Source organism: Drosophila albomicans, chromosome 3, assembly GCF_009650485.2.
Source record: "Drosophila albomicans strain 15112-1751.03 chromosome 3, ASM965048v2, whole genome shotgun sequence".
NCBI classification, from domain to species: domain Eukaryota; kingdom Metazoa; phylum Arthropoda; class Insecta; order Diptera; family Drosophilidae; genus Drosophila; species Drosophila albomicans.
Genome location: NC_047629.2, coordinates 26,106,280 through 26,122,579, shown reverse-complemented (window position 1 = coordinate 26,122,579; position 16,300 = coordinate 26,106,280). Strand labels below are relative to the sequence as shown.

General features: G+C 35.7%; 3 protein-coding genes across 3 annotated transcripts; all 3 read left to right on the top strand.

The window, feature by feature from the left end:
• The first annotated feature begins 784 nt into the window (after window positions 1-784).
• Window positions 785-5,314, top strand: LOC117570591 (interaptin-like). Its single transcript, XM_052004691.1, has 2 exons — window positions 785-4,241; window positions 4,356-5,314. Exons 1-2 carry the CDS (start codon window positions 804-806, stop codon window positions 5,283-5,285), a joined length of 4,368 nt encoding a protein of 1,455 aa, XP_051860651.1. The 5' UTR covers window positions 785-803; the 3' UTR covers window positions 5,286-5,314.
• A 6,177-nt stretch (window positions 5,315-11,491) lies between these two features.
• Window positions 11,492-13,049, top strand: LOC117571681 (serine protease inhibitor 28Dc-like). Its single transcript, XM_034253922.2, has 2 exons — window positions 11,492-12,033; window positions 12,094-13,049. Exons 1-2 carry the CDS (start codon window positions 11,555-11,557, stop codon window positions 13,004-13,006), a joined length of 1,392 nt encoding a protein of 463 aa, XP_034109813.1. The 5' UTR covers window positions 11,492-11,554; the 3' UTR covers window positions 13,007-13,049.
• A 489-nt stretch (window positions 13,050-13,538) lies between these two features.
• LOC117571608 (serine protease inhibitor 28Dc-like) lies at window positions 13,539-15,054 on the top strand. The gene is made up of 2 exons (XM_034253825.1): window positions 13,539-14,076; window positions 14,136-15,054. The coding sequence occupies exons 1-2, from the start codon at window positions 13,577-13,579 to the stop codon at window positions 14,989-14,991; spliced, it is 1,356 nt and encodes a 451-aa protein (XP_034109716.1). The 5' UTR covers window positions 13,539-13,576; the 3' UTR covers window positions 14,992-15,054.
• The last annotated feature ends 1,246 nt before the right edge of the window (window positions 15,055-16,300 follow it).

The window sequence follows — 16,300 nt, the reverse complement described above, 5'->3', positions numbered from 1 at the left end:
CTATTTATTTGTAAACAAGTTGGCATTTTTAAAAAATTTACATCATTTTTTATGTTTGTAAGCTTTTGTTGCCTTCAAATTGGTAGGGGAACGATATAAGAGCAAGAGAGGTGAGGAGTATGGCTTTGCCACCATCATAAAAATTGGTTATAAAATTGTTTGGCCGTAAATGAAGTATGCGCATTTTTTGATGAATTTGTTTTGTAGCCAAAACGGCGCCAAAAGCAACAGAACCAGAAGTACTCAATGTATATACATACGTATACCATATCGTAGATATATATAATATCAGTAGCAGCAGTTGAGTGTGATTTTTATGGTTCGGTAATAACACCCAAATGAGCGTAAGAACAATATACATCGTTGCTCCTATTCTTGCAAGCAGCGGAAATCTTTTTAAATGCCCAGCCAAGCGTCAGTCAAGATAACTTGTAAACATACATCAATGTCATTGATGTCGCAGATATTTATTTAATAATATATTAATCTTATTTGTCAACACATTTAAATTAAATTGAAAACATGACTGAATGGAATGGCAATAGAAAAATGTACTAAAAGCGAAATATTTAGAAGACCGTCAAGTAGACGAGAGGTTTAATTTGATTTTAAACCAAAACTGTTTCAAAATATTATAGAATAGAATAAAGATTCGACTTGGAAAGAAAACCAGCGAAACCGATCAATTTTGCATAATATTCTAAGCAAAGCTAATTCAATACATTGACAAGTCATGGGTTTTTTTTTGTATTTAAAAGGTTGATTATTTGAATTTGTGGGCAGGTGAAAAGTTATAGTTTAAGATGCATTTTGGATACTTCGCTTTTTGTGTTATTCTTGGTATTTTTACAATATCAGCAGCTCCAGCTAGATATGGAAAGCGAGCATTTGGAGAACATGATTTTGATAAACAAGATCTTGGAGAAGACGATTATGGAGAGAACGATATAGACCAAGAATTTGGAGAACATGAAAATGATTCTTTAGAGCGAGATGATGGAGAACATGGTGATGAAGAGCATGAATTTGGAGATGAGCGAGATGTTGAAGAATATGATTCCGCAGAGCGAGATGTCGAAGAATATGATTCTATAGAGCGCGATGTTGAAGAATATGATTCTGTAGAGCGAATTGATGGAGAACAAGAACTTGGAGAACACGATAATGGAGAGCAAAAATTTGAAAAAGATGACTATGAAAAGAAAGATGTTGGAGATGATGATTATAGAGAGCAAGAACTTGGAGAGAATGATTTGGAGCAAGAATTTGAAAAAGATGACTTTGGAGAGGAAGATGTTGGAGATGATGATAATGGAGAGCAAGAACTTGGAGAGAATGATTTAGACCAAGAATTTGAAAAAGATGACTTTGAAGAGAAAGATGTTGGAGATGATGATAATGGAGAGCAAGAACTTGGAGACAATGATTTAGAGGAAGAATTTGGAGAAGAGGATTATAAAGAGGAAGATGCTGGAGATGATGCTTATGGAGAGCAAGAACTTGGAAAGAATGATTTAGACCAAGAATTTGAAAAAGATGACTTTGAAGAGAAAGATGTTGAAGATGATAATAATGGAGAGCAAGAATTTGGAGAGAATGATTTAGAGCAAGAATTTGGAGAAGATTATAAAGAGGAAGATGCTGGAGATGATGATTATGGAGAGCAAGAACTTGGAGAGAATGATTTAGACCAAGAATTTGAAAAAGATGACTTTGAAGAGAAAGATGTTGGAGATGATGATAATGGAGAGAAAGAACTTGGAGAGAATGATTTAGAGGAAGAATTTGGAGAAGAGGATTATAAAAAGGAAGATGCTGGAGATGATGCTTATGGAGAGCAAGAACTTGGAGAGAATGATTTAGACCAAGAATTTGAAAAAGATGACTTTGGAGAGGAAGATGTTGGAGATGATGATAATGGAGAGCAAGAACTTGGAGAGAATGATTTAGACCAAGAATTTGAAAAAGATGACTTTGAAGAGAAAGATGTTGGAGATGATGATAATGGAGAGCAAGAACTTGGAGAGAATGATTTAGAGAAAGAATTTGGAGAAGAGGATTATAAAGAGGAAGATGCTGGAGATGATGCTGGAGATGATGCTTATGGAGAGCAAGAACTTGGAGAGAATGATTTAGACCAAGAATTTGAAAAAGATGACTTTGAAGAGAAAGATGTTGGAGATGATGATAATGGAGAGCAAGAACTTGAAGAGAATGACTTAGAGGAAGAATTTGGAGAAGAGGATTATAAAGAGGAAGATGCTGGAGATGATGCTTATGGAGAGCAAGAACTTGGAGAGAATGATTTGGAGCAAGAATTTGGAGAAGAGGATTATAAAAAGGAAGATGCTGGAGATGATGCTTATGGAGAGCAAGAACTTGGAGAGCATGATTTAGAGGAAGAATTTGGAGAAGTGGATTATAAAGAGGAAGATGCTGGAGATGATGCTTATGGAGAGCAAAAACTTGGAGAGAATGATTTAGATAAAGAATTTGAAAAAGATGACTTTGAAGAGAAATATGTTGGAGATGATGATAATGGAGAGCAAGAACTTGAAGAGAATGACTTAGAGGAAGAATTTGGAGAAGAGGATTATAAAGAGGAAGATGCTGGAGATGATGCTTATGGAGAGCAAGAACTTGGAAAGAATGATTTAGACCAAGAATTTGAAAAAGATGACTTTGAAGAGAAAGATGTTGGAGATGATGATAATGGAGAGCAAGAACTTGGAGAGAATGATTTAGAGCAAGAATTTGGAGAAGAGGATTATAAAGAGGAAGATGCTGGAGATGATGATTATGGAGAGCAAGAACTTGGAGAGAATGATTTAGAGGAAGAATTTGAAGAAGAGGATTATAAAGAGGAAGATGCTGGAGATGATGCTTATGGAGAGCAAGAACTTGGAAAGAATGATTTAGACCAAGAATTTGAAAAAGATGACTTTGAAGAGAAAGATGTTGGAGATGATGATAATGGAGAGCAAGAACTTGGAGAGAATTATTTAGACCAAGAATTTGAAAAAGATGACTTTGAAGAGAAAGATGTTGGAGATGATGATAATGGAGAGCAAGAACTTGGAGAGAATGATTTAGAGGAAGAATTTGGAGAAGAGGATTATAAAGAGGAAGATGCTGGAGATGATGCTGGAGATGATGCTTATGGAAAGCAAGAACTTGGAGAGAATGATTTAGACCAAGAATTTGAAAAAGATGACTTTGAAGAGAAAGATGTTGGAGATGATGATAATGGAGAGCAAGAACTTGGAGAGAATGATTTAGACCAAGAATTTGAAAAAGATGACTTTGAAGAGAAAGATGTTGGAGATGATGATAATGGAGAGCAAGAACTTGGAGAGAATGATTTAGAGGAAGAATTTGGAGGAGAGGATAATGATTTAGAGCAGGAATTAATAGAAGAATACGATTATCAAGTGCAAGATATTGGTCAACATGATGATGTAGTGCAAGATGTTGGAGAAGATGATAATGGAGAGCCCGATGTTGGGCAACATGATGATGTAGAGCAAGATGTTGAAGAATATGATAATGAAGAACAAAAGTTTGGAGAAAATGATAATGTAGAACAAAAACTTGGAGAACACGATAATGTAGAGCAAGATGTTGGAGAACATAATAATGGAGAACACGATAATGTAGAGCAAGATGTTGGAGAACATAATAATGGAGAACACGATAATGTAGAGCAAGATGTTGGAGAACATGATAATGAGGAGCAAAAACTTGGAGAACACCATGATGAGCAAGTTGTTGGAGAACATGATAATGTAGAGCAAGAAATCGGGGAGCACAATAATGAAGAACAAAAACTTGGAGAACATGATAATGTAGAGCAAGATGTTGGAGAACATAATAATGGAGAACACGATAATGTAGAGCAAGATGTTGGAGAACATAATAATGACGAGCAGATACTTGGAGAACATGATAATGAAGAACAAAAACTTGGAGAACACGATAATGTAGAGCATGATGTTGGAGAACAGGATAATGTAGAGCAAGATAAAGGAGAACATGCTAATGACGAGCAAAAACTTGGAGATGATGTAGAGCAAGATGTTGGAGAACATAATTATGGACAACACGATAATGTACAGCAAGATGTTGGAGAACATAATAATGAGGAACAAAAACTTGGTGAACACGATAATGTAGAGCAAGATGTTGGAGAACATGATAATGAGGAGCAAAAACTTGGTGAACACGATAATGTAGAGCATGATGTTGGAGAACAGGATAATGTAGAGCAAGATAAAGGAGAACATGCTAATGACGAGCAAAAACTTGGAGATGATGTAGAGCAAGATGTTGGAGAACATGTTAATAAAGAACAAAAGCTTGGAGAACAGGATAATGTAGAGCAAGATGTTGGAGAACATAATAATGAGGAGCAAAAACTTGGTGAACACGATAATGTAGAGCAAGATGTTGGAGAACATGATAATGTAGAGCAAGATAAAGGAGAACATGCTAATGACGAGCAAAAACTTGGAGATGATGTAGAGCAAGATGTTGGAGAACATAATTATGGAGAACACGATAATGTAGAGCAAGATGTTGGAGAACATAATAATGAGGAGCAAAAACTTGGTGAACAAGATAATGTAGAGCAAGATGTTGGAGAACATGATCATGTTGAGCAAGATAAAGGAGAACATGCTAATGACGAGCAAAAACTTGGAGATGATGTAGAGCAAGATGTTGGAGAACATAATTATGGAGAACACGATAATGTAGAGCAAGATGTTGGAGAACATAATAATGAAGAGCAAACACTTGGAGAATATGATGATGACGAACAGAAACTTGGAGATAATGATAATGAAGAACAAAAACTTGGAGAACATAAAAATGGAGAATACGATAATGTAGAGCAAGATGTTGGAGAACATAATAATGAGGAGCAAAAACTTGGTGAACAAGATAATGTAGAGGAAGATGTTGAAGAACACGATAATGTAGAGAAAGATGTTGGAGAACATAATAATGAAGAGCAAACACTTGGAGAACATGATAGTGAAGAACAAAAACTTGGAGATAATGATAATGAAGAACAAAAACTTGGAGAACATAAAAATGGAGAATACGATAATGTAGAGCAAGATGTTGGAGAACATAATAATGAAGAGCAAACACTTGGAGAACATGATAATGAAGAACAGAAACTTGGAGTACACGATAATGTAGAGCAAGATGTTGGAGGACATGTTAATGAAGAACAAAATGATATCATGATAACTGAGATCAAGATGTTGGAGTTTAAGTAACTTAATAAGTAGGGGTAATCAAAAAAAAAAATTAATAAATAAATATAAATTTGTGAAAATCTGAGTTTTTTTTACAAATAAAAGTTTAAGTTAAGTAGACAACAAGTATAATTTAATTTTACACCAAATCTGCTTCAAAATATTATTGAAGGCAATATTATTTCAATTTGGAAAGAAATTATGCGAAACCAATCAATTTTGCATATTAATTTAATGCAAAGCTAATTTAATTTTAATTTACAAGCCATGATAAAATTTTCTGGGTATTTAAAGGTCGTATTATTCGAATTTGTGGTCAGAAGAAAAGTTGTTGTTTAAGATGCATTTTGGATACTTTGCTTTTTGTGTAATTCTTGGTATTTTCACAATATCAGCATTTGGAGAACATGATTATGGAGAACAAGATCTTGGAGAACACGATTATGCAGAGAACGATTTAGAGCAAGATTTTGGAGAATATGATTATGTAGAGAATGATGCTGAAGAAAATGATTCTGTACAGCAAGATGAAGGAGAACATGATGATGGAGAGAATGAATTTGGAGAAAATGATTCTGTAGAGCAAGTCGAAGAAGATCAAGAACTTGGACAACACGATAATAGAGAGCAAGAATTTGATTTTGATGATTATGACGAGCGGGAATACAAAGTAATAAGTAGGGGCAAACCTAAAAAAAATAAAAAGGACAAAGGTAAAGGTAAAAGAAATATTGTCATAAATTTGGGATAATCTTAATTTTCTTTACGAATAAAAGATTAAAGCATGTGTTATTTTTAGTGATGTTTTGATTTTGTTTGTATTGTTATAAATATATTATAATTTAGAGTAGTATTTTAGACATACTTTGCAATTAATTAATTAGAGACACAAAAACTTCGTCGAAAGTCTGCAACATAAATATTTGTATAATTGATGCAAATGTGGCATTCGAAATCGACAGACTCTATTATTCATTCAGCACAAAAAATGGAAACAAATGTGAAAAGTGCTGTAAAGTAAAATATTAGGAATATTGTCGACGAAGCCACTGCAAAAAACCACTCAACTCATTAGTTTCATTATTTGCATGGCTCTTTTGCATTTCAAACTCACATTTTTGTTCCACCGCCCGCTTCACCATTAGCCTAATTGATAGTTTTTTTTTCGTTGTAGTTGAGATATCAATATGAAAATCAAGGGGAAACTTTAGACATGATTGATGTGGAGCTATGAAGCACGTTGCGATAGAGATTTGTATGCCATTAAATCTGTATAAAACGATTAATCTAAATCTTTAATCAAATTACTTTGACCAAAAAGCGCGACCGTCTGCTGTTCACTTTGTTTTTTCGTTATTTTTTATTTACTCTTTGTCAACTACTCTACTCTGTTGTCCCTCACTCTTCTCTTCTTTTTTCCACTATGGTCGACGCTTTTTGCTAGTCTGCTGTTTTTGCTCTTATTTTTTGTTATTTTAAATTAAAATGTAATAGAAAATTCATTGGGTTACATTAAAAATGCACTTATCGGCTTAACCCTGGCAAATTGCAGAGCGTTGCCAGCCCCCCCTTGACCCTGCCCACCTCACTCATCGCCCTCGACTCGTACAAATTGCATGAAATTAATTAAAAATGCATGTGTGTGTGTGTGTGAGTGTGCAGCAAAGTGCCGTCGACAGTGAGAGTGTGTGTGTGAGGCAGTGTGTTGTGGCATGCTTTTGTCAAATGGGTGGCCTAAAGTGACCTGCCGGCTGTTGCAGCTTGTCGAAGGGCACGGGTTAGCGAGGGGAATGCGAATGGCGGCAGGAATTTCATACATCGATTTATTAATGTCAGGAATGCACAACTTGCCACGCCTTCACCTTCCAAAAGTGTGTGTGTGTGAGTGTTTGTGTGCGTTTTTATTTCTTCTTCCGCAAATGTTGCCGCTCGCGACACTTTTGGGAGCGGGTTGCAAGTGTGTGTGTGTGTGTGTGTGTGTGTGTGTGTGTGTGTGTGTGGCAGGTGGGGCGTGTCGCCATCAGGGAGCAGTCGGTAGCAGCAGCAGCAGCATTTTTTGACGGCATCCATCAGTTATTTCCAATTTTGCATGTGCAATATTAATGCATGCAGGATGAGCAAAAGGGAACTACAAGTGTGTGTGTGTGTGTGTGTGTGTGAGCATTGCTCCAAGAGTCCCACGTGATTGCTGTCGGTTATTGTGCTTATTGTTGTTGTGCGCTGCAGCTGATCGAAATACAATAAAGCCGCAACTACATACACTTTCTTTTAAGCAGTCGCATCGACATCTGCGAGATTAAATCACATTTATTATTCATCACGAATTCATTTGATGTTCAATATTGTTGCTGGCAACTGTCAATCATTTAGCATTTGATCCATCTTCAAATATGTTGTATTTATGTTTGATAAGGGTATTGCGAATTCCACAAAGTCATACATAATTTGTTATTCGTGCTTTTGTTTTGCTTGGCAGCGTTCAGGGAACGTAAAAAGTGTTGCTGGAATGGGCAAAAAATTGACTGAAAGCGGGATAGGAAACAGGCTTGAAAGTGACTGATAGAAATGCCGAAACTATGACAGGCCATGCAATTCTTTACGAGAGTTGGACGAGAAGTTACTACAAAACATAAATTTTCAAACTTTGAAACCATAAATAAAATAATTGAAGAGAACTTAATTTATTTGATCTAAAAATTTCAAATTAAGTCAGATTTTTTATAAAAATATATCATCAACACTTATTAGAAACGTGATTTAAATGATAACAGCTATTGTATTTTGAAAGTTTTACAAAAGAAAAACTAAACAGCTTGCTGGAAAATCATCCACCATATATTTTTTAGTATTGTCTTCAAAAATCAGATTTTACTAAAATTAAAAAATACAATTTTATAAATATTAAGTATTTTGCTAATTCAAATATTAAAAAAAAATTAAATGTTTCGTTGATTTTTTTAAGTAAAATCATCTAAAATTAAAATTTTTTATATTTATAATCTTTGATTTTAATCGTTAATTATTTGTATTCATCCTATACCTAAAGCTTTTTAGTTAAATTATTAAATTTAATGCAAAAATGACCATTTTCTTTTGCTATAATAATATTTAAAGTATTCAAAGTTTAATCGAATAAGGTATTACTAGAAATACACGCACATGTTATTTAAATTTTATCCATTGTTGTCTGCATATATGTATGTAGATTATCGTATACAATATAATTATTCGCACATGCACTAAATCTCAATAGCAACAAATTTCTAGAGAGGCCCTCGCTTTCGTGCATGTTTACTATAAAGTTGTTGTTGTTCCTCTTATTGTGCCATTTGTGTGTGTTTGCTTTTGTAGTGACTGATGTTATTTTAAACGTATTGCTGGCGTTGCCAGTTGACGTCGTTCGTTGCTTGCCTCCTTGCAACACAGTCCGTTTGCCACACTTACTGCAACTGCACTTACACACAATGCAACAGCTTTTAGCTCCCCAGCGAATGTCGAACGCATTTTTGCATAACATATTAAATATTCCAGTTTGTTTTTCCCTTCTGGGTTTCAATTTAAACTGCACCCAAACACACGGCTCTGCTGTCAGATAACTCTACAGCTTCAACTACAGCTGCCTTTGCCTTCCCCTTCATATCTCAGACTCCATCTCCATCTACGACTGCAACTCTGAGTCAACTTGAAGTTGAAGCTGCAACTTGCAACTGGCAAGTCTTCAGTTTCTCATTGCTTTTACTTTCAGTTTTGTGTGTAGTTTGTTCGTCTGTTCCACATTTCAGCATTTTGTCTGGCAGCAATCTGAGAATGGAGAGCGAAAGGGGAGCAGGTGAAGGAGTTGCCTGCGGGGGCAGTTGTTGCCTCCCCTTCCACTTGCTGCTGCTGCTGTTTAAAAAGTTAACAAGCGAAATATTTTCATATACCGCCTCGCGGTTCGAATCACGCTTCAACAGACACGACTAAAGAAATGCACGAATGAATGAATGAATGAATGCATGGCTGACTGGATGACGGGATGAATGACTGGCTGTCTAACGAATGCGACTGCCAACCTGTCATACTGTCAGTTGTTGTTGTGTGCGTGTGTGTGTTTGCCACATTTGCATGATAAATAAATTTATTTCGTTATCTTTCTGCGTATATCTAAAGTTTATTTTCTTCACTTTTCCGCGAGCTTTTATCTTTGATCTAAGAGTCAAGTTGTTGTGTGGCTGTTGCTGTCGCTGCTGCTGCTGCTGCTGTTGCTGGTTGCTGTTGTTTGTGTTGACCAACAAAAATGTTGTTGTTATGCTTTCAACGCGGCGTTAGAAGTAACGCTAATAGTCGGGGACGCAATTTATGAAAATTACTGCACAATGATGCGGACAAGGACGAAAAGCGGACATGGACATGGACATGAACGCGACCCTCAGTTGGCTCCTCCCTCCACTTCCACTTCCCAAGCAAACTGGACCGGACCGGGGCACTCATAAAAAATAAGCACCGCCAAACAGTTTGCCGTTGTTTTTTGTTTCTTGTTGTCACTGTGGTTGCCCCACGCTTCGGTCATGTGTCGCTATATCTGTTCCATTGCTCTTCTTGTTGTTGTTGTTATTATTTTAGCTGCTGTTATTGTTGTTGTTGCTGGAGCTGTTGTGACACCATGTGCGCCAAGTGTTGAAATGTTTTTTAACGCTCAACTTTGCCGACTGCTTTTAAACACGCATTTATCGCGTTGCCCTATCGACTGTGAAGTTGCATGTAAAACTTTCTCAAATTTGTCGCCAATACGCAATTTTCTTTAGATAATTTGTAAAGTAAGGCATTTAATATTTGTACATTTCATTCAAGTACGAGTTTGTATTTCTTACTGATAATCGAAATAATTGTTAATTAGAAATTTATCATTTCCTTTTTATTTTGATTTGAGTGTTTAATGTTGATGATTGGTGAATATATATCATTCGCAGTTGAGCTGTTTAAATATCTCCTTAAAAATTATCTTCAAATTTTCATTCCTCTTCAATATAGCACAAATTTTCAACTCATACTTTATAGTGCATGGAATCGTCGTTGTGCTCAATGTCAAACATTTCTTCTTGATATGAATTTTTTATTTTATTTTTCATTTTTTGTTTTTCGTATTTTTCGGATAATTTTTTCTCTCGGTTCATTTAGCAACGTCGCCATGCAAAACTGCGTCCGAAAAATGTCTGGTAAAGAGCAACAAAAACACAAGCGCAAAAAAAAACGAAAACTTTATATTTGTTCTACAACATTGCGTGCGTTTGCTGATGTTGATGTTGCTTTTGGTGTATGTAGTTGTTGCTGCTTCTCTTGCTGTTGCTGTTGCCGTTGCTGCTGTCCTTGCGCGGGTTGATAATAATTTTATGCTTACCCAACGAACGTTTTACGCTTCCGCTTCTATTTTTTTTAACATTTTTTTTTAAGTGCAAAGTTTTTGGTTAAACGCTCATAACAGTGAAAAGTGAACAGAAAATAAGTACAATATTATGCAACAAAGTAATGTATTCGGTAAGTGAATATCTTTATTTTCTAGTTATTTTTAGTACTACTGAAAGAATTTAGAACTATTATTATAAATATTAGCAAATTCAACAAATTATAAATTTATACTCATAATTCTCATAAAAGTCATATTTGCATTTTTGTTAGAATTTGGACAAATTTAATTTTCAATAAGTATTCGATTTCAGTCTTGAAAGTATTTGATTCAATAAGTTAACGAACTTTTGGAAAGATTTCATTCCGCTATATTCTCGATATATTATCTTATCATAAAGTTATAATTTATATGTTATTTCAGAAATTTCTTAGCATTAATTTGTTTTTCTCTTATTTTCTTGTTAAGTATTTATAATTATAATTTTAAAGAAGAAAATTGTTGTTAATGTTATGACTTTTTTTTAAGAAAGAATTGAGGATAAATATGTTTTTCCCTTAGCAATCGCGGTGCTTATAAAGTTCTCTATTCACCACAAAGGCTTTAACTTCAAATCTTAATTTTGTATCTTGTATGACAAATTTGCAATCTATTGTTGCTTTCATTTCAGAAAGAATTTAGAATCAATTTGTTATGTTAATTTATATGCCTTTATTCTAGAAATGCTTTCATAACTTAAAATTATTATCTGGCTAATTTTCAATTAGTTGAGTTAGCTTGCAATTCGCTTCGCTTTACGCTATAAATTCGATTGTAACCCGCATTATAGAAAGAGTTTCACAACGGCAGTGAAAGTGGCGCATTCTTATTGTTAAATTGCATTTTTATTGTTAAATTATTGTGCTATATGCTGCACTCAATGAATTTAGTAACGTTGGCCTTGGCCTATCACCTTTTAGTTGGAATTTCACAAGCTCAAGGCCCATATGGCATTGTAGATGTTCCTGCATCACATCTCATAGCTGAGGATGTGATGAATTTGGGTTTGAAGTTGATGACAAAACAGATGGCCGGAGTTTACGCAGACACATTTTTGATTTCACCCGTGAGTATCGCGTCCGCTCTAGCGTCTCTGTTGCTGGCCGCCAAAGGAGGAAGTTTCATCGAGTTGTCCAAGCAGTTCAGGATTAAGGATACGGTGAAGTTACACGAGCAATTTGGCTATATGCTAAGGAATGCTCAACAAACCTACAATGATATTACTTACACTTTATCCAACGATCCTGTCGATAAGAGGATAAAGAAAGAGGTGAAAGAAACTCAACAGGTGTTCATTGGGAGTGGACTCTTTGTCCAGCAGGATCACAGCATAAATCTTGATTACAGGTGGGAAATAGAAAAATAAAATAATATAATTTTTCAAATATTTCTTTGTTTATCACATAGGCAAGCCTTAGCTCAAATCTATAACTCGGAAATTTATCCTGTCGATTTCGAAAAGGATCCGGCGACCGCTGTCGATCTTATGAACGTATGGGTAACGCAGAAGACAAAAAGCAAAATAACGAATATAGTTAATTTATATAATATTAATAACTCCACTCGTATGACTTTGACCAACACAATGTACTTTAACGCCCGATGGATAAATAATTTTTACGAAACCCGGTCAGAGCCCTTCTATCCTGACGGATATGACTCTAAGACTAAGCTGTATGTTCCAACTATGGTGGCAACAGGTAGCTATACCTTTGATCTAAACAAGAGAAGGGATTGTCTCATTCTCGGAATTCCCTATCGTGGCAGTCAAAACACTCTGTACATCATACAACCTTTCCAATCATCGATTCGACGGTTGAAAAAGTTTCAAAAATCACTTACAGCCGAATCTATTGAAGAAATGATCAGCAAAATGAGGTCAATTCATGGAAAGATTCGTCTTCCAAAGATGCGCATTATTGGCGGGGACCATTTGAAATATCAGCTAAATGATTTCGGTATTAAGGGCATCTTTAGTAACAAAAATTATGACTTATCTTTAATCGCCTCGGGCAACTCGAGCACTCAGCTTTATCAATCGGATGCTGTTGGAAATCTGAAGAATTTGGAAACGCAACGAAAATTTGCGGAGTCGGAACCGAGAAGATCAGCTGATCTTTACATCATGGATATTATTCACAAGGTTAGACTCGATGTGACTGAGAAGGGCACCGAAGGAGCTAGTGCAACTGAAGCCTCCATGTCGAGAACTATAGCTCTTGTCGATTTTGTTATAAACAGTCCATTTATACTTTTGGTGCGGAATGATTTCACAAAACTTCCTTTATTCTATGGCATCATTAATAAGCCTCCATCTTGAAATGTTTGTGAAAATAAAATAAAATATCGCATATATTAAAGAATATTAGTTTTTGAATGTATTATTAAATCGATATACCAAATAAGGCCTTCGGTATATTCAAGTACTTTGTTGGTATATTGATTTGCTAAATTTTAAGAATAATAGAGAACTATTTGTTTGGTGTCTCACAGTTTCGTTAATATTTTTTTTTTGGCATTCTTTATATTCATAATCATTTTGTCAATTTGCCAATCTTAGCAAAAAGATTTCTAAGAAATGCAATTGTAGTATTACACACTAATTTATAATTATGTAATCCAGTAGAACACACATTTTAAATATTATATTATTATAAATTACGTATATAATCGGAAATTCTTTCTCGATTTCTTTTCTTAGTAAATATTTCAATTTTTTGTTGATTATTCTGGTAAATTGTAATTTTAAATTTTAACGCTTCTTAGCGATTCTAATGCGATATTACAAACTAAATTATATTCACTTTATGCTATGTAAGATTTAGACGCTTAACAATAGATTGCCAGTTTATATTATGCATTCAGTTGCGACAAACAAAGATTAGTGAAAATGCAGCTATTTGGCTATATTATTGTGGCATTTGCTTGCCTGCTTTTTACTGGAATTCTTCAAGCCCAAATTGCAGTTCCAGAAGTTGACGTGGCAATCTCAGATGCCATCGCTTTGAAAGTTTTGAGCTTTGCATTGAAGATCAAGAGCCAAATGATCACCGACAACCCCAAAACAATTGTATTCTCGCCAGTTAGTATTATGTCCGCCTTAGCGATTATTATGATTGGCACCAGAGATGAACGCCTATCGAATTTGACCGAGTTGTTTGGCCAAACCGATTTGGAGAAGTTGCATCAACAATTCGGCCTAATGTTACAGGACGTCGTCTCGTCGATCAAGGAGAATACGTCGCCGTTGCGCAAAACTGATCCTTGGCATCATGACAGTACAGATGAAAGTATGCGGGCGTATGTAATGCATGGAAACGGAACGCAAACAGTGCGTTTAGCTAATGGATTATTTCTGCAAAAGGGCACAAGCTTAAAGCTATCACACAGGTAAGAATGTATTGTCGTAATAAAAATATAATTTTCGTTAAATTTACTCTTAATTACAGGCAAAAGATTACAGCCAATTATCTTCCCGATATATTGCATGTCGATTTCCAACGTCGTTCTGTGGAAGCCATGAACACAATCAATTCATGGATCGATATGCAGACCGACGAGAATGTAGATGAGATGGTACGAAACACTTTTGATACAAACACAGATAGAGTAATTATGTCCATATTGACCTTGAAAGCAAAGTGGGAAATGGACTTTATTACTGGTCTCACTAAAAATAGGGATTTCTATCGCAATCGTGAAGGGTCTGAGAAACCAATTTCAGTGCCCATGATGACAGGAGCTGGAGCTTTGCCGTATTATTTAAATACACATCTGGAATGTCACATTATTGGCATTCCCTATGAGGGCGAAATGACCACAATGTACTTGATAAAACCCTTGAAATCTTCGGTGAAATTATTGGAAGCATTTCATGAGAAACTAACTGCTGAAAGCATTGAGGAAATGATTAAAAAGATGAGACGGAGTTCAACAAGTGTGGTTCTTCCAAGGATGAAATTCGACAAAATGCTGGTATTGCGATCGCCCATGGAGCGAATGGGCCTGGGCAGCATTTTCGATCCATTGCAGAGCTTTAAGAATAAAAAGGCTGCCAGTCGAGGATCGTTTGCAACGAAGGTGCTCGATGATTTTACTGTTACGCAATTTTGTCAAAAAATCTACTTCAGAGTCGATGAGAAGGGCACCGAAGTAGGCGACGGAACTGGAGCCGTCGAGGTTAGAACTGCTGCAGCAGCAACGTTTCGAGCCGATGAACCTTTCATAATGTTGGTGCGCAATGATATAACGAAGCTGCCTTTATTCTACGGTATAATTCATGAGCCAATTACGGTAGGACTTTAAGATACATGGATTATTTAAATACATTGTAATTTGTCAATTAAAGTGGTGTTTCTCTATTTGTAATTGCTTGCAAAATATGTACTTAAATTTCTATTGACGACTATAAAGTTTACTGCAATTCCCTTATGATTTGCAAGAGCTCTAAAAAGTATGCTATGGAAATTGCAATATACGTTTAATGGATAAAATTGCATAAGTGAAAACTTCTCACTCTCCCTGTGTGTGTATGTTTAACAATGGCCCAGTTAAACGTAAACATATGAGTTACATTCAAGCATACACATAAGCAAATGAATTTTATTACGCAACAACTGTGGCAGCTTGAGCTTTGTAAGCTCAGGTTTTTGTAGACTTTCAGTTGAAAATTTAGTGGCACATACTCTTTAGAATGGCAAAGGTATGCGCCCTTAATGGTAATGCTTGAAGTAATTTACAAATAAAATCATATTTTGTCGAGTGCGTTATGAATGAGTTGTGTGTTGTCTTTGACTTGGTGTGTTTATTTTAAACTCAGAACATTTAATTGAAATGTTTAAGGCTTCTCTAATGGCTTCTCTATTTTTAAGTTTTTATGTTTATTATAAGAAGAGTATGCAGCATCGACTTAGTGACTACAGAGTATTATATATTTGGCCAACAAACATAGCTTGTTATCCATTTCTACATACAATATTTCTTACTGCTCAAATATTGCGTATACGCCACGTTGCGTGCGTGGCCTCTCAAGTTAATGCCACTTTAGCAAACTTTTATGTTATGCAACGAAGCAGCGAGACCTTGTTGTATCCTAAACTAAGTAGCCACCCCAATAATATCCACCCCTACGACGAGAAGCAAACAGGGCTCCTAATGGGGCATTGTTGCGCTTTTGAAGTTTCACCGCGTGCATATCGCGTTCATTTGGCGCAAGCCAAAAGGCAAAACTCAAAGCCCAAAGCCCAAACCAAAGCCCCCAACGGGAGCTCAGCAGAGGGTTAAGAGTGGCAGATCTAGAGCCCGGGTTATATGCTTGAGCCGCATTGTACAAATGGTTTAAATAATAAATTTAACATTATGCAAAAAGCGAGAAAGAGAGAGAGAGTGCTTTTTTGTTCTAGGATTTGCAAATTGCATATTCCAATTCGCACAATAGCCGCGCCGAGCCACGCCATGTCGGGCTAATTAAAGCTTAATGCAATGCAATTCGATTTGCTAAATTAACGCCATGCTGCTGCTGCTGCGAAGTTGCGTTTCAGCTTTTATAATTTGCATACATTTCGCAAAATCGCACACAGCGCATTTTGCAATTAAATTAAACTAATTTTCGGCC

Coding starts and splice junctions, on each gene's coding strand:
- LOC117570591 (XM_052004691.1), top strand. CDS start 804: ATGCATTTTGGATACTTCGCTTTTTGTGTTATTCTTGGTATTTTTACA. Junction 4,242..4,355: donor ACGATAATGTAGAGCATGAT/GTTGGAGAACAG, acceptor AAAGAACAAAAG/CTTGGAGAACAGGATAATGT.
- LOC117571681 (XM_034253922.2), top strand. CDS start 11,555: ATGCTGCACTCAATGAATTTAGTAACGTTGGCCTTGGCCTATCACCTT. Junction 12,034..12,093: donor AGCATAAATCTTGATTACAG/GTGGGAAATAGA, acceptor TTTATCACATAG/GCAAGCCTTAGCTCAAATCT.
- LOC117571608 (XM_034253825.1), top strand. CDS start 13,577: ATGCAGCTATTTGGCTATATTATTGTGGCATTTGCTTGCCTGCTTTTT. Junction 14,077..14,135: donor AGCTTAAAGCTATCACACAG/GTAAGAATGTAT, acceptor TCTTAATTACAG/GCAAAAGATTACAGCCAATT.